Source organism: Coturnix japonica, chromosome 3, assembly GCF_001577835.2.
Source record: "Coturnix japonica isolate 7356 chromosome 3, Coturnix japonica 2.1, whole genome shotgun sequence".
In the NCBI taxonomy this organism is placed as follows: domain Eukaryota; kingdom Metazoa; phylum Chordata; class Aves; order Galliformes; family Phasianidae; genus Coturnix; species Coturnix japonica.
Window position 1 is genome coordinate 97,801,692 of NC_029518.1, and position 25,726 is coordinate 97,827,417.

The following is a 25,726-nucleotide window of genomic DNA, read 5'->3' on the forward strand; positions in this document are numbered from 1 at the left end:
ATAAGCATGTGCTTGCAGCCTGGGCTGGCTCCATCCCAGCATGAGCACAAAGAGGGCTTTGTGCAAAGGGGATGCACAAGGCGATGGGGCAGAGCTGCTCTGCAAGGAAACCGGAGGCCCAGACACAAAAAAAAAAGGGTCCCTGGGGGGAAGCTAAAAGAGGACCTTTCTTCCTTTGCATTCCATGGGGAGAGCGGCACATAGTAATTAATGGGCTGCAGGTGATCAAAGCCCTGTGGCCGCTGAGCAGTGAAAGGAAAGCAAAGAGGCAGAGGAGGAGCCGCTCTGAAAGCAAACAAGCTGAGCTCAGAGGGCTGGGATCACGCAGATCTGCCGGCCTTGAACTCACTCAGAAGCTTTATTTCCTATGGGCTGTGATCCTCATGGCCAGGCTTGACTCTCTCACCAGCAATAAAAGGACAAAAGCACCCCCTGTGCTGTTCACGGGGCAGAAGTCCTTGGCCAGGCTTGCTGCTTAGACACAATATGACAGAGAGGAGGATTTCTGTCCCTGTCCCTCATTCCTACCCCTGAACATCCCCCTCCTCTGTGCATTAGCATTGGTGCTGCTCCGTGGGGAGCATCGAGGGGAACCCACTTCAGACTTAACTCATGTGGTTAAACCAGGTGAAAAAAAAACCAACCCACAAAAAGAAAGCAAAGTATACTTCTGGGATATCATCATACTTGGGTCATCGTATGGGAGAGAAGGGAGAGAAGGTGGAAAGCAGTTAGCAAAGGAGACTGGCATCTGGGAGGGATCCAGGCCAGTTCCAGTGAGAGCAGGACTGGCCTTATTTCTAACCTAGTTTCCTAGGAAAGGAAAACAGTCACCATCGGGGTGTCTGAGCATCTACCTGCAGGGATCTTCTCCTTCCTGGTAAGCATAAAGCCCACCTGATGTTCCCAGGTAGTGCCAGTCCATGTCCCCACCAACCTGCTTGACCTATAGGGGGTAGCTATAGTCAGGGATGGCAGCTTGGTGTGAGATGGTTGTGAGATGGCCGGGATTGTGTTTGGAGAGAGGTTTGGGAAGAAAAGAGCTGGATTTAGCACTCTGAAGCTCAGGAGAGGTGATTTCAGCAGGGAGGTTGCAATGAGGGAGGAGGTGTCCAATACAGCAGGTTGATTTTGTTTTAGAGAAAACTTATTCAGAACTTGGAAACAAACGCTGCCTTTGCACATGAAAATGAGAGATTTCAGCACAAAGCCTGCTTGGCTAATTAACACACTGCTTGGGGAACTGAGCTGCTAAAAGGGAGCATACAAGAAATGGAAATAAGGAGGAAAAATGAAAGGGGAGTGCAAACGCGTTGCTTGGGTACTTAAGGAATGAAAGCAGGAGAGCTAAAGACCAGCTGGAGTAAAGACTGGACAGGGATGCTAAGCATAATAAGAAGCAGGCTTACAGTTTTAATAGCATACATCAGGGAAAATGTGAGTTTGCTTCTAAATAGGGGGATGGCTGAGTGCTGGCTGAGCTGAGAGCCTTTTTATTTTGCCTCAGTTTTCATAGGTTGGACTGGCCCCAAGCCTCTATGGGAAGGAGAAGAGCAGCCAGCAGTGGGGGAAGAAGAAAGTTAGGGACTATCTAGTGAAATTAAGCGCCTTTACGTCCGTGAGACTGGCTTTTGTGCATGGAAAATAATGGTGATTGTCAACAGGTTGGAAATAGATGACCTTTAAGGTCCCTTCCAAAGGGAAACACTTGTTTGGGTATGTGAGGATATGGTGTTTCATCCTAAAACTGAATGGAGCTCAATATCAGCCTGAGAAGCAGCACTTGGAGCACATCTCTAGGAAACGGGAGTTGTGGGTCAGTCCCATCTTTGCCTGGAGGGAATCAAAGCTGCAGCTCAGTGGGAGCTGTATATGTCACGCATCAAGCAGAATTTGTCTCCACAACTTTGGCTTGAATGTGCATTAAGAAATTCTTTTTGCAAGACCTGTGAGTCATTAGCGATTGCTGCATTATGAGAAGGGTTGATTGCACCTCATCTTGGTTGTGTTTCTACATGAAGATGTCGCAACTGAACTGCACCAGGGTCCCTTCTCTGTCCATGAGGCCAACCAGGTTCACACAGTTCAACTTTCCCATCCCCCAAAAGGTGGCTGCACCCAAATCACTTCCTGGGCTTGGTCCCTGGCTCACATCACCCCCTAAGCCATATCTGCCCACTGACAGGACAAAACCATGCCGGGAACCATGCTGAGAATCTAAAGCTCACCATTGTCAAGCCAAATGCCACAGCCACTAAAGCTTTGGCTGGAATTACCAGTGTAGGGAAAGGGACAGGAAAGCATAACCAGCTGCTGGTCTCATGGGATGGGTATAGGCTTACTAGGATTAAGAGCTCCATCCATCTCCTCTGGTTAAAAGCTTGGTTAGGAGCTTTGCATCAGCCTTCCAATTTTAATCTGCCTGCATGACAGGCTCTCTTAAGTGCAGTCCCAGCATGGTAAAGGACATGCAGAGCGTGCCAAGGCTGAAACCCAAGGCCAGAAGATCCTTTAGCATATCTCAGACTGAGCAGCTGCAGCCTGGGGCACAGCACTCTGCCTTCCCGCATCTCATTTTCCACCCTATAATTGGTGGATAATTGTTCTGCCTTTCTGGGGGAGTTGGAAGAAGCTGACCTTCGCAGTTCTCTGCAGAGCACTGAGAACAGCATTCCTGTTTCCCACTGAGTTGCCTCCTAAGCTATCCGGGCTGCAATCTAAAGCAGTTGGGGGAAATTCCCTTTGTCTCTCTAAGTAATCCCCATCCCAAAGAAATCTCCTAGTAGCACTTCTGGAGCAGCTCCTTCCTGCCCCCATTGTTCCAGGGGAGGAGAGACAATGATCTAAGAATGTAACGCTCTTGAAACCCCTCCAGAAAGCTGCATTTATGAGCAGTCTGTTCCAGCTGGCACAGGGAATTCATCAATGCAACAAAAACATATTGTGTAATGCCTCCTTCCTCCTCTTTTTCCCCTGGGAGGCAGCAGGCAGGATCCTGACAGGGAGGAGTGCTGGGGAAGTGACAGCGGTGTAGCACTGAGCATCTTCCACCAAAGCCTCAGGGCCAGAGCATTGCAGACCTTTCCCAGTGGCTGTCCTACACATCAAGGTGCTGAGGGTGACAGAGAACACGATGGCTTGGTGTTAACAGGCAGGAATAATAACCCTTCTTATCTTTACTGGACAGAGCTGCGGCAGAGTAGTGTGGTCTCTTGTCCATTGACAGGTTGTGATGGACCATGCTGGGGAGCGTGGCCAAGGGACTGTAAGCTGAAACGTGCAGAATTGATTTGTGCTGCTTCTTGATTGACTCAAAGTCAAAAAATCAAGGCAGGCCACTTATTTTTTGATGATTTTGTTTTTTCCTTCATGCTGTAAAGCAACACAGACCTTTGAATTGGCTGCATCTAGGTGTTGGGCCTAGCTGTTATCAATGGAAGAGAGGGTTCATTAAGGTCATTACAGGGAAAATATTTGGACTATTCACTTCAGAACGATGTCTGAGAGCAAATGAGCTTCTATCTCAGCGGTTTCACATTAATATGTTTAGACCTGTAAGTAAAGTAAACATGTAACCCTCTGGTGTAGGCGTAGAGATGTCCTAATGATGTGCATGGATAGAGAAACCTTGCAGAAGCACACATCTTGAAAACACCAGGCTGGTTCTTTGCAGTTCAGAGCCGCAGGGACCACCTGGTGCTTCACACCATGTCTCCATCCTTCTACTGCTGTCTGCATTTGCAAAGAGACTTGTTATTGTGGAGTTGGGCACTGCAGGAGATCACTTGTTGGGTTATTGCTGATGGTGGCTTCTAGAGGTTGGGAACCAGACAAACACTCCCCATGTATCCCTCCAGCAGAACTGGAGCCATTGAGCACAGTGAGAGACCAGAGGCAAGGAATCAATACAGACATCATTTTATAATTAAAAAAAACTTGTGCATTTCGATGAACAGCTGGCAGTCATAACCATCCCCATCCCCGCTGCACAAAATACACGCCTGCAAACCAGACGTCTGGTATTCCTAATGCCGTATATAACGACCTCCAAAGGCTGTGCTTCTACTAACCTTCTGCATTCAGATACCACATCAAAAGCCCAAAGGCAGGAACGCTCTGTATTTGATTCTAGGTGATCCTAGAGAGAGCCAGGCCCCCTCTTCCTAGGCATTATTTTCACTGATATTTGTCACTGATAATTTTGATTGAAAATGTCTCTGAAAATCTATATGAGACATCAATAGTGTTTGTTTTTTTAATTAAAAAAAAGTAAACAAAGAAGAATTTCAATGAGATTTTTCTTCTTTCTTTCTTTCTTTTCTTTCTTTCTTCTTTTCCTTCAAAATGTCCATGGGGAAATAAGGCTATTTTTTCTACTAGTAAACTAAATGGCATCACAGCTGGTTGTCTTGCCCAGAGGCCAAGTGTCAGTCTGGCCACAACCCTATTGGTACCTGGGCTATACAAGTTTCAACATTCAGGCACAACACTGCTTAACTTACTAGTACAGACAGAGCTCTGGTGCCAGCCCCAAACATCTTCTTCCTTAGCAGAAAGAAATGTCACCCTGTGAGCTACGAACTGGAGGGGAGGCATCGCTGTGGGGTTACATCCAATGGAGCCCCTGGAGGCAGGGGGTTGAAAACAGCCCCTATTCTCAGGTGGCTATGGACCCTTTCATGATGTGAGCCTGTGGGCTCACAAACACACACACAACTACTGATGCACACACACAGCTCACAGACACGGTCAGGTACAGGCAGAGGCACATCCACGTGGCCACACAGCTTCCAGCTCAGCTCTGGCTCGCATGTCCCGCTGGTGCTGCATGGAAACAGTCACATTCTCTCAGCTGCTCTGGCACAATGCAGAGAGCAGGGCTGATGGGTTGAGAAGTGTTGAAGCCTAAAGACAGCCAAACACCTTCTGGACAGACTATCTTGGTGACAAATGTCCCAGGGCTGCTGTGGCTAGACCACTCGTGTCCCTAGCCTTGCAGCACAGTGTGCAGCAGTGTGCACAGAAAGGCAAGAAAGTACAGCATCCATCTCACACACTGCCTGGCAGGGAGGGAATCCCATGTGTCTGCTGCAGGTCTGAAGCCTGTTGATGGCAGCTCGTCGCAGCAATACTTCTCCCTTTCACTTTGTGGTTGCACTTCAATGCTCATCATGCAGAAGTCCCTTTTCTCCTCTTGAATGTCCTTTCTTTGATGGATGTGTGTTGCTACAGAGAATCCAGGATTTGCTGGTGCTACTTTTGGGGGAATGTCGGCCTAAGGTGACTTCTTTGATACGGGATTTCATCGCTGTAAACTACATCCATTATCTTACTGCTTTTGGAGCTAACTGCAGGTGGCTGGCCAGGAGATCAGGAACATGTATTGCTCTAGGTATAAATTCTAGGGCACACAAGTGACTTCTGGCCACCTAGAGGCTACATAAATGTGTCCACCATCCATCCGTAATAGATACCACAGACAAAATTAAGGTAGAGTACACCGGACTCAACAGAGCAAGTCAGCAAGCACATTCTCACCACATTTTGGGATACATTTAACCCTCTGTCCCTCACATGATGAATCCTTTCTGCTGGGAACCATCTTTCCACCTGAAGCAGCCCAGATACCCTATACCTGCCTGGACCAGCAGAGGCAGAAGATGGAGATCTGAGGAGACATCCAGGGAAGATTGAGGCATTTTCTGAAGCTACAGCTCTAGCCTGGGAGAAGGTAAAAGAGAGGGGAAGGGGGATGTTTTTCCCTTGCTTTTTGGCTGATCTTTGAACCTCCCCTTGGACTTCTGCATACAACAGACCACACTGGAGATGCATCCACCTCTTTGTTACTGCAGGGAGAGGATAAAGAGGAGAAGGGACTTTGCAAAAGTTCAGGCTAAGAACAAATGCTGGGCTCAGATGCTCTCCGTGCTTCCTGCAGGTCCTGTCTTCCCAATGGACATCTCGGAGCCATCCTGGTGCCAGATCCTGCTGCCCTGCCCTGCCACCAAGACCAGCGATGGGTTCCCCATTTGCTCCTGATCCCTCTGCCCCTCTGAGGCCTCTCTGTGCCCAGCCATCAGGCAGAGAGTGCCCTGGCGCTGCCCAAACCTCTCTCTTTCTCCCTCATCCTTCCCACTTCAGCACAGCGAGAACCGGCGCGAGTTGATGTTCATCTTGGTGACCCCGATGAGCTTGAGAGGCGTGGAGAGGCTGAAGGAGTTGACAAGGGGGAAATCACAGAAGAGATCCGCCAGCTCGTCCCTCTCCTCCAGCTCGTACGTGGCGTCGTTGAGCATGCGCTGGTGGAGGTGGCAGGTCTGCTCGATCTTCAGCTTGTTGATGTCGCTGCGGAGGCGCATCAGCTGCCTGGCCAGCTGCTGGTCCTGCAGGCGCATTTCTGCCTGGAACACATGACAGAGGGTGGGGAAGGAAGAGGGTATCAGCAAAGGCACAGCAAATGCATTCCTCGCAGCAGTCCCTGCTGGAGGCTGCAGCAAATCATGAGAAAGGTAGCTTTGAAAGAGATGCAAAGAGCTGGGAAGGAGGCTAGGGTATTCCCTGCAATGCATCTCGGGTCAGGATGGGGAATCTTTAGCATTAACAGTCTGTGCTTGGTCAGATTTCCAGGAGCACTGGGAAACTGGAGTTAAATCCAGCCATGCCAAGGCTGTTGAATGGGATGTCAGTCAGTGCAAGCTTCAGAGCCTCCATCTCAACCTCAAGCAAAGCCCAAATTAATTTTCCTCACAAGGCAGCAGCCACAGAGTGAGAAGTAGTAATTAGAGGTGGAAAAGACCAATTAAAAGAACCCCAGAGAACTGATCCCCAACTACTTGGCACAGGTTTCCAGACTGTGTAAATCCGTGCTGGTTCATGGCAGAAGGGAACATGGCTGTCAGCATCCCCTGTGGCTCATCTCAATGATTGCACATAGATCTTGGGATAGGGCCTCCGTGTTTCCCATGGGAAGGAGAGCATCTATCCCACGGGCTAATGGGCTCAATGTTTCAGAGGGTTTATCCTCCTCTGGCGTCTAACTCTGAAAGGTGAAAGACTTAGAAGGGGTGAAAGGAAATGGATTTTTAATTATTATTATTATTATTTCATATTCCAGCTTATAACTGAGCAGAAAATTGTCACAGGATACTGGGAGAGGCAAAGGGAGGAGGTGAACACCTGGCAAGATTCACAGCAAGCATCAGCCTTCATCTGGAAAGCAGAAGCAGCAGAGTCATAAGAGCAGATGCAGAGAAGACAAACCCCACTTCTCACCCCACATCCCTCCTCTCAGAACAGCAACAAACCACAAAAGCCACAGAGAAAAGGGAGTGCTGGGAAAGAAGCCAAACAGATCAGGGTGAACCCTGTGGCTTGAATCAATCTTTAACTCTTGGAAACATGGGGGGAGCAGTACAAGCTGAAAAAACACTCAGGTAACAAGGGTTTGTCTCTATTTTTAACTCCCAGTGTCTCCTTAGATATGTGCAGTCCTCAGCAACATCCCTGTGCAGGAGATGTCATGCAGCCTCTCAGTATTTCAAGCGGGGTTGTGAGAAAGAAGGGACAGACTCTTTAGCAGGGTCTGTTGTTACAGAACAAGGATAAATGGTTTCAGACTCAAAGAGGGAAAACTTAGATTGGATATAAAGGAAAATTTTACAATAAGGTTGCTGAGAGCCTGGAACAGCTTTGGATCACTGGTTTCTTGGCTCCCCACGGTCTGAATGAGAAGTTCAGAAATAGACCCAGGCTACAAGTACATTAATATGTGAAATTGTGCGTGGCATCAAAGTCTTTCTCTCTGCTTGATTGTGAGGAAGGACCTGGCATCCTTTGAGTTGAAGTCTATCACACAGCCCTAAGTGATTCACCATAGGCACTCCTCAGGAGTGGACACAGTAGGGTTTGTCCTTGGTAGGCACTGGGATGCAACCACTTTGCCTGGATCCTAACAGCATGGGCATGGGCAGGTCGTAACAGTTTGCCCCCAGGCATGAAAATAAGCTGTTTTGTTTATGGGTACAGACGATTGGAGTGAGAGGTAAATTTATTCCTGGTTGGTGGCTGGAACATGGAACTGCAGAGAGGAAAGGAGGAGGTAAAATTCACATCAGGGTGCTCCGCAGGTGGCCCTGGTATTTCTACACAAGATCTTTTTGATACACAAATAGGGGATGCTGCAACCAATCTATCAACCAGGGCAGCACTGCCATTGCTTCTGTTTGTGGCACAATCCCTCCTGCTTCAGGCAATGCCTTCAAAGAGGCCAGGATTGGCCTTTAAAGCACTGCCAGTTTCACAGCAAGGTGAAGCTTCAGGAGGCTGAAAGGCTCAGAGAGAACAGCTTGGCTCTGCACAAGGTGTTTTCTGCAGCTGTTGGGAAGCCCTTTGCAATGCTCAGAGCTCAAGCCAAGAGGTGACATAAATAATGGAAGTTAATCCAAGCCAAGCAAGGCTCTTCTCCCTCCTGCACCATGGAGACACCATGAAGGACCTTTCCTGGTGCTCTCAGCCAGGAATTGAACTCCAGCTCTGTTGCCTGGAGAAGTTTCAGTTGCTTTTGTATAAATCTCACTCTGAATTTCCCTTTGAATGGCTGGCAGTGATGGGGCAATTTCCTGCCCTCTGAAAACTGCTGTTTCCTTGCGCTCAGCAGAGTGGGGGGCTTTTCTTCTCCCATGTGAGTTGCAATGATAAAATGTTCATGTTTCACAATGAGCTCCGCGACTTGAGGTTTAATCAGGAAGGTGATCACGGATGTTGTTGGACTAACCTTTGGTCAGCGTTTCTTGTCAGTTCATCAAGCTACGTTAAGAAACGTCAACAAATGCTTTCTTGAAAGGTTTTGATGAACGTGGGATAAGGAAAATATGAAAAGGGTTTAAAAATTAATTGAGAGGTCTTTGTGGAAAGGCAGGAACGAAAACTGCAATGTTCTGGGATTCAGTGGGGAAGCAGGGCAAGAGATGCTGATTTCCAGGGAGGAAAAGTCCTTTTTTGCCCTCCAGGAACACAAAGAGGATGGATGAAGAACAACGTCTTGTAATGACTTAGTAAAGGATTACCACAAGGAGATATAGGATTTGCCATGTCTGAGGAGGTGATGATGGACAGGATTAGGCAGTCCACAGGAAAGTGATGTGCTTTGTTCATAAACACCCAAAATCCAAAATCTGGATCAGAACCCAGAAATCCCAATTCTCCTTCCCTTTCCTTCAAGCTTCTCATGAGTACCAGAGACATGTAAGCTGTCCCACACCAAGGACCAAACCATCACTAGAAATCCTCTTTCCAAGAGGAAAACTGCTAGATCAGCAAGCTCCAAAAGCTTCCTGGAAAGACTTAATGGGATTACAGGGGCTTCATCACAGCTAGCTGTGGGTTTTTGGTTTACACATCTCACCCACAGGGACAGCTACTATAATGCAACTCAATGGGACAACAACGGATCCCACACACTCTGCAGTGTCCCATAGGAATTCACAGGGCAGACCCAACAGCAGCCGTGCATCATTTCCAAGTCTTGCATGCCAAGCGCAGAGGCAATCTCACGTACTTCTTGCTTGCACAAACCACTTTTTAACATCATCCCCTGCCTCTTTCTGGCCCAGCTCCAGCAGGCAAAGAGCTGTGTGGGTCTGTGAGTGGGAACCAAACTCAAGTCCTTCCTGGCAGAGGACTGGCTGTAACCAGCAGACTGAATCACAGAACCACAGATGTCTGAATGAGGGAGTCTTAGGAAGGATTTTCTGTTTGAGTTGGACCTCAGAGTCTTCCAGGAATGTTTAAAGTGAGGGAGGAAGGGAATATTCTGCATGTGGCCTTGCCTGTTGCCCAGTCTAGGTGGCTTATCCCAAATATTCAGGTGTAGCTCAGGATGCAGCCTAGGTTTGTCTCCAAGTTTGTCTCTAACCATGGGCTGTCTGTGTGGTTGCAGTAAGACTGTTAGTTGCCATCAGTCCACCTCCTACCCTGCTGCTATGGAAGGAAATAAGAGCAGAGACCATTCCAGGGCATGGAGGCGTCGTGGAGCTCCTTGGGACCTCTTCCCAAGACAGAAGTGTCCCATGTTCCCAACCTGTGGTCTGTGAAGCTCAAGGTCATGATCAGTGGAGAACTGGTTGCTTCCATGGATCCAAAAGATCAAAAGAAAATGAAAGCTGAAGTGGTGCCTTCCTAACTGGGTGCAACCACTCGGAACTGAGCACAGGCCAGTTGTTAGACCCTTGCCAAAACACTTCACAGAGAAATTGATTTGGTCTGTGTTTAGATTAGAGGCTTCATCTTCTAAGGTACTCAGATTACACCCTGCTGTGGCTAATTTTGGATGCTCACGTCCTTGTGGTGCAGTCCATAGTCTAAAACAAGGCACCTGATCATTGTTTCAGCAGTGAAGCTCAAGGTGACACTTTTGGTGTCACCCTGTTGTCTAAAATCTCTTTTAAAAGCTCTTGTTCAACTAATATTGGATGTCAAAACAGAGTAATATCTGGACCATGTTGCCAAGTCTTATTGCTCCTGACGGGGAAGGCAAATTGATCTGAAATGGAGATGCTGATAGTCTTTAAGGTCTATGCCGCCCTTGTTGGCTGTTTTATTAGGGTCAAATGATATTTGATCAATCCACTGGAAGAAATCCGTTGGGAATTCAGCCACTCTCAGGCTTCATCCTCCACCAGTCCAGTCACCTCTGCACACCAGAATGGTTTTTCTTTGTGTCTGACCAGCAAGACATTGGTCATAGAATGGTTTGAGTTGGAAGGGACCCTTCAAGTCCATGTTTCCCACTGCCTGCACTGAACAGGGACACCCACAGCTCCATCAGTGCTCAGAGCCCATCCAGCCTGACCTTGGCTGTCTGCAGGGATGGGGCACCACCACTTCTCTGAGCAACCTGTGCTAGTGCCTCACCACCCTTATTGTAAACAACTTCTTCCTTACATCCAATATAAATCTCCCATCCCTTAGTTTTAAACCATTTCAGCATTGATGAAAAGCAGACACATTTGACATAGGAAAGGCAAAGAGAGGAGAGAAGAGACAGAGGCAGGAAGGGAACCGTTCCAGCCTTCAGGCAGTTCAACACATGCTGAGTACTGCAATTTGCTCGTACACCTACACAGAGCCTCTCAGTGCAAAAACAAGAGCAGGAATTTGCATGTCCGAATAAATCAGCTTCTCAGGGCCAGATTCCCAGCAGGTGCCAGCTGACAGGGCTGGCTGGAGCTCAGTGAGCCTATTCGGTCCTATACACCAGAGCCAGATCTTCATGTGCAAATGGCAGAATTGGGCACTGAGATGGGTCACCTGGGGGGAAAGTCCAAGAGCAGCAGATGCTCAGTAAGACCTTGGGTTTGTCCCTTACTTTGCTTTTGAATGGGAGGAGCCTGAACCTGCATGAACCTGAACATGAGCAGATTCTGGACACATGGATGCAAATTCCCTGCAGCATGGGATGACCCCCTTTTTGTGAACTGGGAGTAATGCTTCAGATTTAGCAGGTAGCTTTAATTCTTATGGCCTATTCTTTAGCATCGTGCCTAAGTGGATATCTGGGTATACACATTAAATTCACTTTGATTCCAGAACTGGGTGATCTAATACAAACTGCTTGTTGGGAGCATGTGTAAACTCCTGAAGCTCTAGCTGGTTGGCAGGGTGCTAAGTGGTACAAGCCAGAACCATGCTGGGGCCATGCTAATGAACCAGCCCTGCCTAAATGTGCTGGTAGCTGTGATAGGATTGCACAGCATGAGCGATGGAGATGTACATCCTGCACTGCTGCATTCCATTAAGAGCACAGGCTGGTGGTCTATTTGTTTTCTGGACATGCAGCAGCTTTTGCCCTTCCATTGGGTAGATGAATCCTACATACACTAATTTGCCCTCTCTTGGAGGATGGCATAGACTGGGGAGAATTCATCCTGTGATGGGAGGCAGTGTGGCAGAAGCAGATTTCACCCCAGCTATGTCTACTGGATCATTTTTGGATGCTCTTCAAAAAGTTGCCCAGATACTCACATTAGCTCTATCTGTAATGGTAGAGCAAGGAAAGCCAGAGCACAGCACAGGCACCGAGCCCTGGCCTCCTTCCTTTTTCATCTCTTAGATTAAGGAAGACTGGAAGGATTTATTTCCCACTTAGGGTGACCATAACAAATGGATGGGTATTGGAGCCCTTCCTGGCTTTTCTGGTCTTGGATCCTAGTCCCTGATCTAGTGGTTGGCAACTCTGCCCACAGCAGGGGCTTGGAAGTAGATGATCTTTGAGGTCCTTTCCAAGCCAAGCCATTCTACGATACTATGATTCTATGATTCTATGATTCTAGGATTCTAGGATTCCATAATCCTGCCTTAAGTAGATGTAGCGACTGAAGCAACCATATCCAAGCTCTCAGCCTCCCTGTTTGCTTAACTATCATGAAACGGTGGTAAGAAAGGAAAAATCCAGGTTGTGATGAACGGAAGCTTGTTAATTTACCAAAATAAAATGAATAAAATAAAATAAAATATATCTTTTTACTCTTGAGATGTAATGTGAAATGTGTCTTTTTGTTCCAGTACTCTGTGAAATGATGGCCTCGCTGGCAGCTCTGGCCAACAGCAGTGCCTCCAACATAGCTGTTCAGCTGTGTGGTCAGTCAAATACGTGCTCTCTCTTCTGGGGAAATTGTTCTAAATTACATGAGTCACGTCCAAATCCAGCAAAGACTGGTATAATTAAGGCAGAAGAAAATGGAAAGTGAGGAAAAATTAGGGTTTACTTTGCCCTTTTTCTTCCTTAATTTCATCTTCAGATTTTCATCAGATGATGTTGAATGTACCACACCCCAGCCTAAAGGGTAGAATTGGACTCTAAGACAATTTATAGTTTTGGCAGAAGACCAAAGAACGAAGCAAACTCTTTAAACACTGCAGCTCTAAGGAGAAATCTGTCCCTTACTGCCCTCAGGCATTTTGAGACTTGGGTTTTACATCTAGTCCTCTGTGACTAGGAGAATTTATCACAGATGCAAGCATGGACCTGGGTTTAGGGCTGAGATTAGAGACGATGTTCTCTCCAGAGCACTGAGTGGTTTTAGAATCATAGAACCATAGAATCACCCAGAGATTCTAAGACCCCCAAGAACATCCAGTCCAATCTCAATCCATACCTACCATGCCCACTGACCATGTCCCTCAGTGCCACATCTCTCTACTTCTTCAGCACTTCCAAGGCTGGGGACCCCAGCACCTGCCTGGGCAGCCTGTGCCAGTGAAGCACCACTCTTCTAGGGAAGAAATTGTTCCTAACATCCAACCTGGGCCTACCCTGGTACAACTTAAGGCCATCACCTCTCATCCCAAAAGGATGAGATCGACTCAGAACACTTTTGTTATATTCCAGGATTCCTGAAGTTCTGCTCTTGCCTTCCAACATCCCCATCAGAGAAGGGCTATTGCACCAGCCACATCCCTGTGCTCATGGTGTCATATCTTCTGTATTCATATGAGTGTTGATTAGAGTAGCAGAAGAAGCAAACTGCTGAAAATCTCGACGAATAAAAGCTACAGAATTCCCTGAGCCTTTGGGATCCCAGCAAGGACACTGAGTTGGGTCCAGCTTCTTCTTTGAGGCAACAAGATGCTGCCATTCACCTTTCCCTTCCCCACATCCCCCATAGCAGGTTGCAGTGACTGCCTTTCCACCAGGTGCTGAAGGCAGGTGGGAAAAAGGAGCTACTCATTTCATTCATTTTTCTCTTGAAAAAAGAGTGCTATCTATCTGGGACAGGAAACCACTTACCAGTTCCTTCCTGAGCCACGTCAGAGCTTCATCAATGCTCTCAAAGTCGCCTATTTTCCCTGAGGTAAGTGTCACCTTGTCCTGGGCAGGGCTCCCGTTGAGATGCAGCTGCACCTTTCTCATAGGGACAGTGTCCTCTGTGCCCTTTTTGGCCTCATTCCCCTCCTCATCCCCCTCGGGTTGGGGGCTCTTCCATGCCTGCTCCTCCAGCTTTGCCTTCCACTCCAGGTAGGATGGACGTCTTGTTTCCAGCCTCAGCTTCTCGGTCAAGGCCTTTAGGCTCCTTAGGTGATCATCAGGAGGAACAGCACTTCCAGTGCCAGCATCTGTTCTGTCCAGGGCCTCTTCTATCTGGATTTTAGGTAGGGACATTCTCCCTGGGGGTCAAAATGCATGTGGTGGGATTCCAAGGGTCGGAGGTGGGGTGGGATGCCCTGATGGTCAGCTCTTGGATGACAGCTCCTGCTCAAGCCCCACGCCAAACCTGGGTGAACACCTAGAAGAAAAGCAGAGGATTGTTTTCTACTTCTAGAAGGAAAAGGGAGCAAGAAGGGAGAGATACCTATTGCAGAGCATTGGCATTGGGAAAGGCACAGTGCCAAGGTGCGTTACCTCATCTCAGCTATCTGCTTTTGGGGCAGGAACAGACAGGCTCCAGCCTTTAGTGGAGCTCTGGTTACCTACATCTCCAGTCTTAAAGGGGCTTTGAAAAGGTTTTCAGTGAGGTCAGGACACATCCACATGCCTTTCTAAGGCCAAATCATACTGCCCAGTATCCTCTGGAGGCAGCAGTGGCTATTGCTGGGTGATGGGGTGTCCTGCTTGGCAATCCTATTTCTTTTCACTTATGCAAGATAGGAACAGATAAAGTAAGGCAACACAAACTTCTCCCAGGAGCTGGAGTCAAAAGGAGAGCTGGAAAAGTGTCTTCACTTGTTAATTTGTTTACTTATTTCTTTATTTTCTCACCCAGTTTCACAGATTCGGGTTTATATTTAGGCTTCCTAAGGATACCCACCTCCAGCTGTGGGAATCAGATTCCACCCATCCAGTGAGCCTGGAGCAGGATTGTGGCCCCCAGCCAGTTTTGGGAGTAACTGGGACACTGGTGTGTCTGGGCTCAGATGTTTGCTCTCAGGGAAATTTGGACTTGTGGTTTCCATCTCTGTCCCCAGCCTACCAATTGGAAATGGTCCATCACCCATGCTAACTTCTGAACTGCGACTCCGTAGTGTTTGGGAGAGGGTCAGCTATCTTGGGCCAAAGCCAGGACATGAATACCCTTGTGGGAGTTAAGCACAGGCAACTGCTGCATGCATTTCAGGTGGGATCAGATAAGAGACTTTCTCAAGGTCATATATATTCATCTGCAGCTGAGCTAGGAATAGATCCAGAGCTCTCGTCTACATGTCAAACACAGAACAAAATACTTTCTGCCTGCCTGGTAACATGTCCAGAAAGACCAGCCAGGACGTACGCAGTTTCTAGCTGGATGCACTCAAACACAGCCATAGGAGTTACCCAGCCATTCTCCTCCCTGCTATGTATGCCCACAAAGACGTGTGCAGCTCTGAAACCCAGACCATAATTATGCCTCTCGAACCTTTTCAGTAAGAAGATTCGATTTAAAATAAACACCAACAGCGAGCAAGATTTATCCCACAATTGCGTGGAGGCACATGGGCTGAATGAGTAGTTGATAATATACACACAGACAGACTGGGGGTGGAGAATTACTCATGTTGTGGTCTTGTTCCTGCTCCTATTTATGTTAATGAGGGTTTTACGGTGAGTGGGAGCAAGCCCAGATACTACACCAGTCTGAAGCCAAGAGCTCTCATGCCTGGAGCTGCACGATTTTCTTTCTTCTGCTGAAAAATAACTAGCAGGGAGGGGCAATAAGAAGGCTGCTCATTCAGGGGATGAGGACATGCACCAACCTGTGCACCGAGCTGAGAGCACACTGACAAATTTTGCTCCAGCACTGTATTCTAGCCCATCAAATTCAATAAAGGGTATCACCTAATGAGTTCAGAGACCTTAACCAGGTTGGATGGGGCCCTGGGCAGATTGGTTAAGTACCAGATCTGCAGGTTGGTGGCCCTACCTGTGGCAGGGGTGTAGGAGCATGATGATCCTTGGGGTCCCTTCCAACTCAAGCCAGTCTATGATTCTATGATGGCATTAAGTAACCAAGTGTTTTTGCCTCTGGTGGGATGCAGATTGCTAGCTGTGGCTACATCCAGCTGTCAAAAGCTAAACATGCCGGGCTGCTGGATTTGGTGCTCCTTAACAGAGATAATATTCTTACTGTAAGGCTGATGTTGTCAAACATCACAAGATGAAAGCAGAGTCCACAAACTCTTTCATACTGTGTCTCCAGCTCAAACCAGCAACTTGTGTTGGCTGCTGAGGGATTGGATACTCCTGCACTATTCCAGCCCATCCTACATCTCCCACGTGCAATCTGAAACTTCTCATCATTCAGTGCACAGACCCCAGACTGGCACATCTGTCCTCCAGCTTCTCCAAACTGAAAATAGGCAGAAAGGAGCTGCTTCAAATTTCATATCGATATCTCAGACTTGGGTGAAAGATGTGCTGCAGAAAGAGAGCTCTGAAATTGGTACGTGTGTGAAAAATGTCTGTGTGTAATCCAAACCTGCCCGCTGCCCCAGAGTTAGTTAATTCCCAGCAACAAACCTGGCCTCCAGGCTCACTTTCCTCATAAGAAAAAGAACTGGAGTGGTTAACCCTTGATATGTCTTCTTTATCACAGCTGTTCTCTGTTGGTTCATGCCATTCCAAATTAGGGGTAACAAGAGGTTGGCACCAAAATGGTGACCAAAACCCAACAGGTTTCCCCCTTTCCTTTCATGTAAGCTATCAGTCCTGAATGTACAGTACACATCAGTTCACCAGGTCAACAGAATGCCTTTCGTTTCCTTGTTGGGTCAGGCTTCCATGGAAAAGTCAGCTTCATTGACCCACTTGGCAAGCTGCAATGCAAAGGGATTAGCAGTAGCATGTAAACAGGATGGAGAAATAACAGGACTGTCATCTGGATGGGGTGTGAAGTCCCATCATGCCGAGAGTCACTGAGAAAGCATGCCCTCAGGCTTGGCTTTTACACCTTTGCAAGTCAGCAGAGCAAACCCTTCCCTCTCCCACACCTGACACACCTCTTGAAGTCCTGTACTCAGTCATTTACAAGTCCATTGGCACCATTGGCCTCTATGATGTCTCACTATAGAAATTCCTCTATCCCCAAAGCAGATGCAGCAGACCTTGTCCCCACCATGCACTCTCAGGCATCCTTATACCCATCCAATGAGAGAACCATGCGATCCCTTGATGAGATCAGGTAGGAAGTAGGAGGTGGACTGGAGTGGAGGATGATCTTTGCTTTATCTCACTTGTGGTGGAAAACAACACAATTCAGGTGCTGTTTATGGTCAAAAGGGAGACTGCATGAAGTGATGTAGCATCATAAAATGATGCTACACCCTGTGGGAGTTTTATGTGCCTGAGAAGTTTTATACATCTCTGCCTTCCTGTCAGCTCTCCATGCCCTGCTCTGCAATGAATGTGAGGCTTTCAGGAAGCAGCATTGTTTGCACATTTACAACCTGCTCAATTTAGAGCCATAAATAAGGGCATGCAGTGCTTTGGAAGGTCACATGTCAGGGAGCAAGAGGTCTAGGGGAAGAAAGACAAAAAAGAAGGAGAAATAGGATAAAAATTGGAGGAAAAAAGCAGAATAAATAAAGCCATCAGTTACAATGGGCATGGGGAAAAAATATTCTGCTCCTTTCACTACTCCTGATGGACGTCAACTTGCAGTAATACCATTTTTTATTGCAGAAGAGCAGCAGTGATTTTAAGAATCTACATGACTTTGCTTATCTCCTTTGAGAATAAAAACACAGCTTAGTGTGTGACAAAGCTCGTGCCGAGAGAAGCCCTTTAGCTGGATGAGGAAGTGCCATCAAGGACCATGGATAACACTTCTGGCATGTGGCAAACAAGGTTTGGACACAAGTGTGTGGCATTCAGGAGCCAAACTCGGAGGACCTTCAGGGATATATTGAACATCTTCAGGTGTCTCATTCCCATCTGTATGTCCATACTCTGACTGTTATCAGAGCAGGGATGCCCTGTATGGTGTTTAGGATGAGGTCCTCAGACTGCTGGCAGCCATTTACTCTTGTATGGGTGTCACTTTATGAGCCACACAACCAGCCCTTCACTCTAAGAAAGACAACCCTATGTGGAAATTCCACCTGCCAACACCATCCTTGGTGGGTGATGAAACCTTACAAAGAATAGAGCAGGAGGAGTGGAGCAGAGCTGGCTGTTGGGGTAGAGCAAAAAGATGGGGATGGCTGACCTGTAATCTGCAGCAGATTGGCAGTGGGATGGTGAAGGGGATGCCTTCTTTGCCTGTCCTGAAGTGACCTCCAGCCACCCTCCTCCCATCAGAAGATGCCTGCAGCCCAAATATCATCCTGATCCTGAAGCCTGCAAATGGCCAAGCTGGGCATCATGAACATGAGTGCAGCTCCAGGTCTGATGAATCCCCCACACTTGCAGGGATATCAGTATTACCTGTGGCCCTTCTCACACATGGACTCACCTCTAGTCTAATGCATGACAGAAGCTCAGCTTTCTGTCCCTGAGCTGACTGAGGGTTGAGAGATGTGATCTCAGAGCTGCATCATGCTGTGTCTGGAATACTGACTTAATAGGGTTACTGACTTAAATGGATGTTCCCATGCATTTATGGCTGTGAACCATGCCCCCAAACACCCTCAGGTAGCTCATATGCTCAGGACAGCAACCCATCCTGCTCCTTCAGCCCTTGGCATTTGCAAATACATGGGAGCAGGAGGGAAGGACTGGGCTTTTCATGTCATGTGTGGCCTGAGGAAGGGTGAGGATTCACCCCAGCACCTCCTGCCCAAACAGCCCCCCAAAATTGGCCCAGGTGCAACAGAGGAAAGAGAGCAGTGGGGGACTGCAGCCAAATCTGACAAGTGGACAATATTAAGAAGAGGGGACCACTTCTCCCTCTGGCATTCCTTTCCAGGCTCAATGGTAGTGTCAGAAGTACCTCTGTTCCTTCATCCCCATCTGCCTCTGAGCCTACTCCTTGCACAAATCATAGCAGGCTGCTTTTGAAGCAGCAGGATGGAGGCTGCCTCTGTTGGGTCCTTGGCAGCCCCACCTTCTGAGCAGCCCAGTTCCCCTCCATCAGCAGATTTCCAGTGGTTGGGTGGAAACCCAGCATGAAAATGGCCCAGGCTTTGCCAGATGTTTGGCATTCCTGCAAACCAGCCCTCTGGTGATGAGTGAGAGCCGTCTGCAGACCAGGAAGGCTTCATAGAAAGTGGATGGAGGGCAATTCTGCCTCTCAGCCCACCGCATAAAGCAAGGTATCATTGTTATTAGAAGGAAAGGGGGTTAGGCTGCAGAAGGAAAAGCAACTTTGCATCCCCTTGGTAAAAATACTCCATCCACAACAGCCACCTTTTAGCACGGACTAGCTAAGTGTCGCCCCTCCAGGCATTGCCCCAAGGTCCCAGCAGGACTTGGGACCTCACCCCGGCTCCCCAAGGGGCCCCTGAAGGACCAGGGGGTAGTTTGGCAGAGCTCCTTCCTTCTCTTGTTTTCCCCACTTGCCCCCTTACCCTGCTGGGTTTCACCCACAAAAAGAGCAGGGCAGGGACCTCTGTGCCAGAGCAGCCAGGGCTCCTTGGGAACGAGCTGGATCAGGCTGAGAAATGCTCCCTTCCCAGGGGGCTGTCACACGGAGTTATTTTTCCCTCAATGCAGCACGAAGGAGAAGTGTACATTCCTGGTAAGAAACAACAAACCTTTCTCCTGCCTTCATTCTGCCTCGCACTGAGCTTCCCCTGCAGAAACAAGCGCCAGAGCAGCCCCTGTTCCAGCTCCAAATTAAAGCGATCAGGGGCAGCATCAGCCCCCACGACCCCCTAATCCCCTCTACACGCTGCCTGTCCCATCCAATTACTGCCTCAGCAGCAAGGAGCACTGCTCTCAGACCTGCTCCTCCCCAGCATTTCTAGCGCTGGTCCTCACATTACTGTTCAATATCTCATTTAAGGCAGGTTGCTCACAAACAGACCCTTGCTCCCTCCCCTCTGAAAGGCTGAATTACTCTCAGGATGATATTTATAAATATATACATATACATATATATATATATATTTCCTGCAGTGTTTCAGATACATTTTTCAAACCTGAATGGCTGCGGGGCTGTTGTGAGCTCCTTCCCTTTCTGTTTTATTTGTGCACCATTCGGATCCCATGGAATCGGCACGGGGATGCAGAGGGGACACGCCATGCAAATAACAACCATGGAACCAAAACGATATCTGGGGGAGGGAAACCCACAGCTCGTTCCCACTGAGAAGTGGGGAATCCATCGGATATGGGCAGACAAAGCCAGACACAGCCCCTCACTGCCGACAAGGCGCTTGGTTTTCATTCATTTTCCCCCTCTTTCCACCGAGGTTTCCAATGTGGGAAAGCTCAGAGGGGCAAAGCAGCAGTGAATAATGCAGGGAGCATGGTGGGGAAATAGGGAGGGGTCCTCCAGCTCTACACTGGGGCTGGGATCAGGGTGCTTTTGTGCCGGCGCTGTCGGGGCTCAGGCTGATCATTCATGTTAGCAATTAGCCCCGAGCTGTTATAGAGGGCTCTGTAGAAGTTCTGGATGATTTTAGGGGTTGTTGTTTTTTTTTTCTCAGTCAGATCTACAAGGGTCAGCCCTCAGCAGGTGGAAACCCACCCTGCTCAGCGCCGTGCCTGCCTCAGAACCCTCAGGTAGTGCCACCCTGCGAGGCCAGCAGGCTCCATCCCATGATGTCTGCGCTGCACAAACACCTCCGGGGCTCTTGCAGATCAGGAGGGGATGGAGGGAGCAACAGGTGATCATCCCGAGCAGGGGACAGACTCTTCTCTGTTACACCACAGCCGGTGGAGAAAGATTCCCCCTCTGCTCCCTGGGAGGTGGTGGCTGCCCCTCACGTATCCCCAGCTGCGAGCAAAATCCCCTCTGCAAAGAGGGGTGCAAGCCCTGCAGTGATTTCCACCCATCCCAACCATTGGGGTGCCACCAGTCTGGATGTTTCCAAGCGATTTTGGCCAAGCTGGAATGAGAGGAATGAGTCCCCAGCTCCACAATGGGGGGGGGTCCCCACTGCCCCCACCCCAACACTCTCTCCCCAAGGACCTGCTCCTTGCCAAGCCCTATTTCCCACAGCTCCCATACCAGGTATCCCCTCCCCGACCCCAACTCACCAGGGAGGGACTCAGCAGGAGCGCTGCACGGACATCTTGGCTCCCTCCTTCCTCCGCGGGGCTCCAACTTGGTATTTGCAGAGCGATGTCACCAGCGCCTTCAGGAGACTGGCTCATCCTCCTCCCTGTCTCGCTTCAGAAATCTCTGTGTGTGTGTGTTGTGTTTTTTTTTTTTCCTTCTTAATTTAAGGGACTTTTTTTTTTTTTTTTTTTTTCCAGTGGTTGCGTCAGGCCTGTTGCCTGGAGACAGGCGAGCTATTCCAGTTTGAGCTTTTCAGTCCAGATTTCCTGTCTCTCTTTCATTCATACCACCAAGCCCCGAACCTACCTCCCACCAAGCAATAACCCTGGAGAGACCTGAAAGGGAGGAGCCGTATCGCCCGGGTCCTAGACATCCTCCTTCCAGGCAGGAGGGTTAGGGATGCTACTGGCAATGGAGGGCTGCTGCAAGGGCAGGGACCCCAAAAAGCCCACAGGAGGCACTCGGACAGCATCCCCGTGGCTGTTCTCATCATGTTCCATAGAGAGCCGGGGACTTCTGGCACTAGGGAGAGCTCAGAGATAGTGTTTCTCAAATGCTTGCCTAGAGGTGAGCGTGCATACGGAAGGCAAAAAGGGATGGGGATAATTTGGCAAGGCTGAGTGGGAGTCCCTGGGAAGCCCTAGGGTGGGTAACTCAGGGCACTGCTTGCTGGCACCACCCAGAAACCAGTTGTTGCCCATCTGCTGTACTGGGAAAGCCCCTGTTGCTCCCACATCTCTCCCAGCAGGGCTGGAAACCATTTTAACTGCTTCCAAGAAGGGACCCATAGAAACACGAGCCCAGTTGCTGGGTGACTCTGGGACCGTGAGCTTCCTTCCTCCCCCAGGGGTTAAGGATCAACACCTGGGGTGACTCTGGAAAGGAACACCACGTCTGTCCCCACATGCAGCTGTTGCACGTCCAGCATCTCGGGGCAGTGTCTGCAAACACAGTGGTGTGAAGGGTTAAGTGCTGGCCATAGACACCTCATCACCCCGGCCCCTTCCCACAGCCAGCCTCCTTCCTTTCTTTTTCTTTCCCCCCACCCCCCAGGGCAGTGGGGAATGATTTACAGCCCCTCCCTGAGCCCAGCATCTCCACAATCCCATCACCAGGCTGCAATCCCGACCCCCCTCCCCACACCCCGCAGCCCCTCCTGTGTAGAGTACAGCCCTGCAAGATGCAGCAATGCAGACTTCAAAGAGTGAAGAACAGCGTTTTCACATTTCTGATGCAAATGCAATTATTATTATTATTATTATTTTGCTTGGACAGCACCCTCGTTTTGTCAATTTTCAGATATGCATATGCAAACAGCCTGGCAATCAGCTCTCCCAGCCACCTGGCAGCTGACACCCACCCTTCCAGGGGCTGCTGATGGTGAATGGGGATTAGAGAGACATGAGAGCTCTTCCCTTGCTGTTCAAACCCTCTGATATGGGACTGTAGCTGCATTTCATGTCTTAGCACCAAATTTCACGCAGCATCTCACCAAAACAACCCTGGGTCTGTGATCATAGAAGGGATCATAGAATGGCTTGGGATGGAAGGGACCTTAAAGCCCATCTAGTTCCAAGCCCCCTGCTATGGACTGGTCACCAACCACTGGATCAGGTTGCTCTGGATGAACTAAACAATATCAAGACATAGACAAGGTCCAGGGATGTGTAGTTTTGACATGGGATCAGCATTGTTTAGAAGTGAGCAAGACCAACCCCCTGCTGTGTGCAGAGTCACCAACCAGCAGCCCAGGCTGCCCAGAGCCACATCCAGCCTGGCCTTGAATGCCTGCAGGGATGGGGCATCCACAGCCTCCTTGGGCAACATGTTCCAGTGTGTCACCACCCTCTGGGTGAAAAACTTCCTCCTAAGATCCAACCTCAACCTCCCCTGTCTCAGTTTCAAACCATTCCCACTTGTCCTAAAAGAAGAGAAGCTGTGGTATGGGTTAGTTTAGGAGCAGAGGTGTTGCTGCCAAAGCTGGACATCTCTGTCATTACTGTAACAGACCACACATGGCCACCCGCTCCCTCTTCTGTAAATGTTTATTTTTAACTTAGTTGTGTAATGGATTTCAAATGAGCTGCCATAAGATACCAGTGAAAGGCTGGAACCACATCCCTCTAAAGTCTTCTCATGGGTTTTTAGTATTTTTTGGCTTGAATTTATCTCACTGCCTTTACTCAAAGGACCTGTGGTGGGGAGTTGTTCCTCTCCTTCCACCAAAACCCCCTCTGTAATGAAGCTCTAACCCCAACCACCTGTGATGAGCACCTGAGATTAGCATCGGAGATCTAGTGGTTGGCAACCCTGCCCATGGCACAGGGATGGGAACTGGATAATCTTTGATCTTTTAATCTTTGGCCATTCCTCTTCCATAAGGGCAGCTGTTCAGAGTCTTGGAGGAGCATCAGTGGTGGCTTCTTAATTGGTCACCAACTAAATGCCTTTTCCACAAAGCAAAGTGCTTGGAACCCAGCCTGCCAGAAGTGGAATGAGGAGAGGCTACCACTAGTGATCTACCCCAGCTGCTTCTAACCATTGCACCAGGAATGTCCTCTGAGATGGTTAGAGAGCTCCTTGTGTGCTCATCAACTTTGAAATGGGATGGAGGCACCTACAGAGGGCAGCAGGTCTCCAGCTAATGCTCTGTTCTGGCCACTGCAGGGAAACCATTGCGTACACAGAATGAGTGCAGGGGGTTGTGGATATATGGCTGTTCATGGCCAGGGGTCACTGGGTTGATCTGGAGGGACCAGGAGATGCCCAGGATGATGGAAATGACCTAGTGCTGCAATATGGTCTAGTGGGCATGGTGATGATGGGATGATGACATGATGATCTTAGTGGTCTTTTCCAACTTTAATGATTCTATGATTCCAAGCTTTGCTTCCTCATTCTCATGGAAAAGCAACATGGCATGAAGGGATTAACTGGGGACCTCTACATGGAGGACCCAATACAGTTTGGGTGTCACCCTATGGATAACTGCTGTTTGCCCCTTCGTATTGTCTCACTGCAGTTCACTACCCCAATGAAAGGGTTGGAGCCCACCAACTCTTCTTTCTTTTATATAGCTTAAACAAAAATCCATTTGGGGACTTCAGAACTGCCTTTGTAAATGTGTTAAGGTAGCAAATTGTTCTCCCCTTCAACTCCAAAAGCTTCTCTAAGGTGTGAAGAACTGAAAATCATTTCCAAAGAAAACCATAACCTTTTCCAAGGATTTGAAGTAGCTCATTTTTAACTGCTTTCCTTTGAGAATCTGCTGACCTCAGTTCATTGCAGCAGCCCAAAGAAGAAAAAGCATTTAAAATCTCAGGAACAAAGTGTATTTTTTTCCACTCCTCTCTACCTTGCTGGAAAAAAAATAAATGAATGTGTGATACACTTTCATCCATAATCGTAAATTATTTCCAGAAGTGCCAGTGAACCAAGAATCGCCCTTCCAGTCTTACTTGGTTTTCCAGTAAGGCTACTTAGTAAAATGCCTAATGGACATCTTCATTGAAGAACATGACCATAGAGGGATTGGGGTGGGTACCATCTTCCCAGACTTCAGCTCAAATATTCTGTCTAGCCTAAATTTGTTACCATGGCTTCCTGATCTAAGGAAGGGAATGGTAAGGAAAGCTTATCTCAGATACTGCCTTAAGATGGGGATGTATTCCCTTCCAGAATTATCTGTGTCCATCTTGGGTTAAGTACTGAGATTTAGATAGAATCATAGAATTCTAGGATCACTGAGTTGAACAAGATCATGAAGATCATCCAGACCCAACCTCAGCCATGGGCTGTGTCCCCCCACCAGATCAGGCAGCCCAGTACCCCATCCAACCCAACCCTGAGCACCTCCTGGAGTACTCACTGAGGGAATTCCTATGCTTACTTCCCTTGATCTGGAGATGTGAGATATCTCAGATGTCCACATCTTTCTCTATTTGTCATGCTGTTTCTGATCAATACCACCAGTTCAGACTTGTTTGTCCCATATATATGGGACCTCTTCTGCCAGGTAACATCCAAAGGACCTGGTGGCTCATTCTGCAAAGGTCACGGAGGCCCCACGTGTACAAATAGGTGCCACATGATGATGGTGGAAGAGCTCCTTAGGATTCATCCATTTCTCAGTTCACGCTCAGTGTCACACTGTGATATTTCGAGCAAAACCAGTGCCACAGCATGGGGTGGGTTGCACAGTGTGGGCAGCTCAATTCCCCAGTGATTTCATCAGCATCTGCAGGGACAGAAGCTGTAAGAAAGCTGTCCTGGGGCACAGCAGTGTCCTCCAAAGATGCGGACTGCAGCATCCCTGTCATTAGCACCCCTCTTAGTCTCTGTGTCAGCATCTGCTCGCCTCCATGGCAGGAACTGGGTGAGATTTCCTGGGTGTATCTGATGGACAGAAAACAAAACAATTTCACTTCATCCTTTGATGGCATGGCAAACTGAGTCTGGCCAATAGCTTCAGAGAACAAGTGAAAATAATCAAATCATCATAAAGATCATAATCATCTCAAAACATAGTTGGTGAACACCGATTGATGAACCAGCTTCAGGCAGGATCCCTGTGTTTGTCTTGGTCTGATTTG

General features: G+C 48.5%; 1 protein-coding gene across 1 annotated transcript; it reads right to left on the reverse strand.

The window, feature by feature from the left end:
• Positions 1-3,901: 3,901 nt before the first annotated feature.
• FAM167A (family with sequence similarity 167 member A) lies at positions 3,902-21,572 on the reverse strand. Its single transcript, XM_015859869.2, has 3 exons — positions 21,113-21,572; positions 13,787-14,282; positions 3,902-6,401 (listed from the first exon to the last, which is right to left on the reverse strand). Exons 2-3 carry the CDS (start codon positions 14,156-14,158, stop codon positions 6,138-6,140), a joined length of 636 nt encoding a protein of 211 aa, XP_015715355.1. The 5' UTR covers positions 14,159-14,282; positions 21,113-21,572; the 3' UTR covers positions 3,902-6,137.
• Positions 21,573-25,726: the final 4,154 nt, after the last annotated feature.

What these genes read in the sequence shown, in the direction of transcription:
- FAM167A (XM_015859869.2), bottom strand. Translation starts at nt 14,158, where the DNA reads ATGTCCCTACCTAAAATCCAGATAGAAGAGGCCCTGGACAGAACAGAT. An exon ending in CGTGGCTCAGGAAGGAACTG is followed by an intron (nt 6,402 to 13,786) that starts GTAAGTGGTTTC and finishes CATGTGTTCCAG; the next exon opens with GCAGAAATGCGCCTGCAGGA.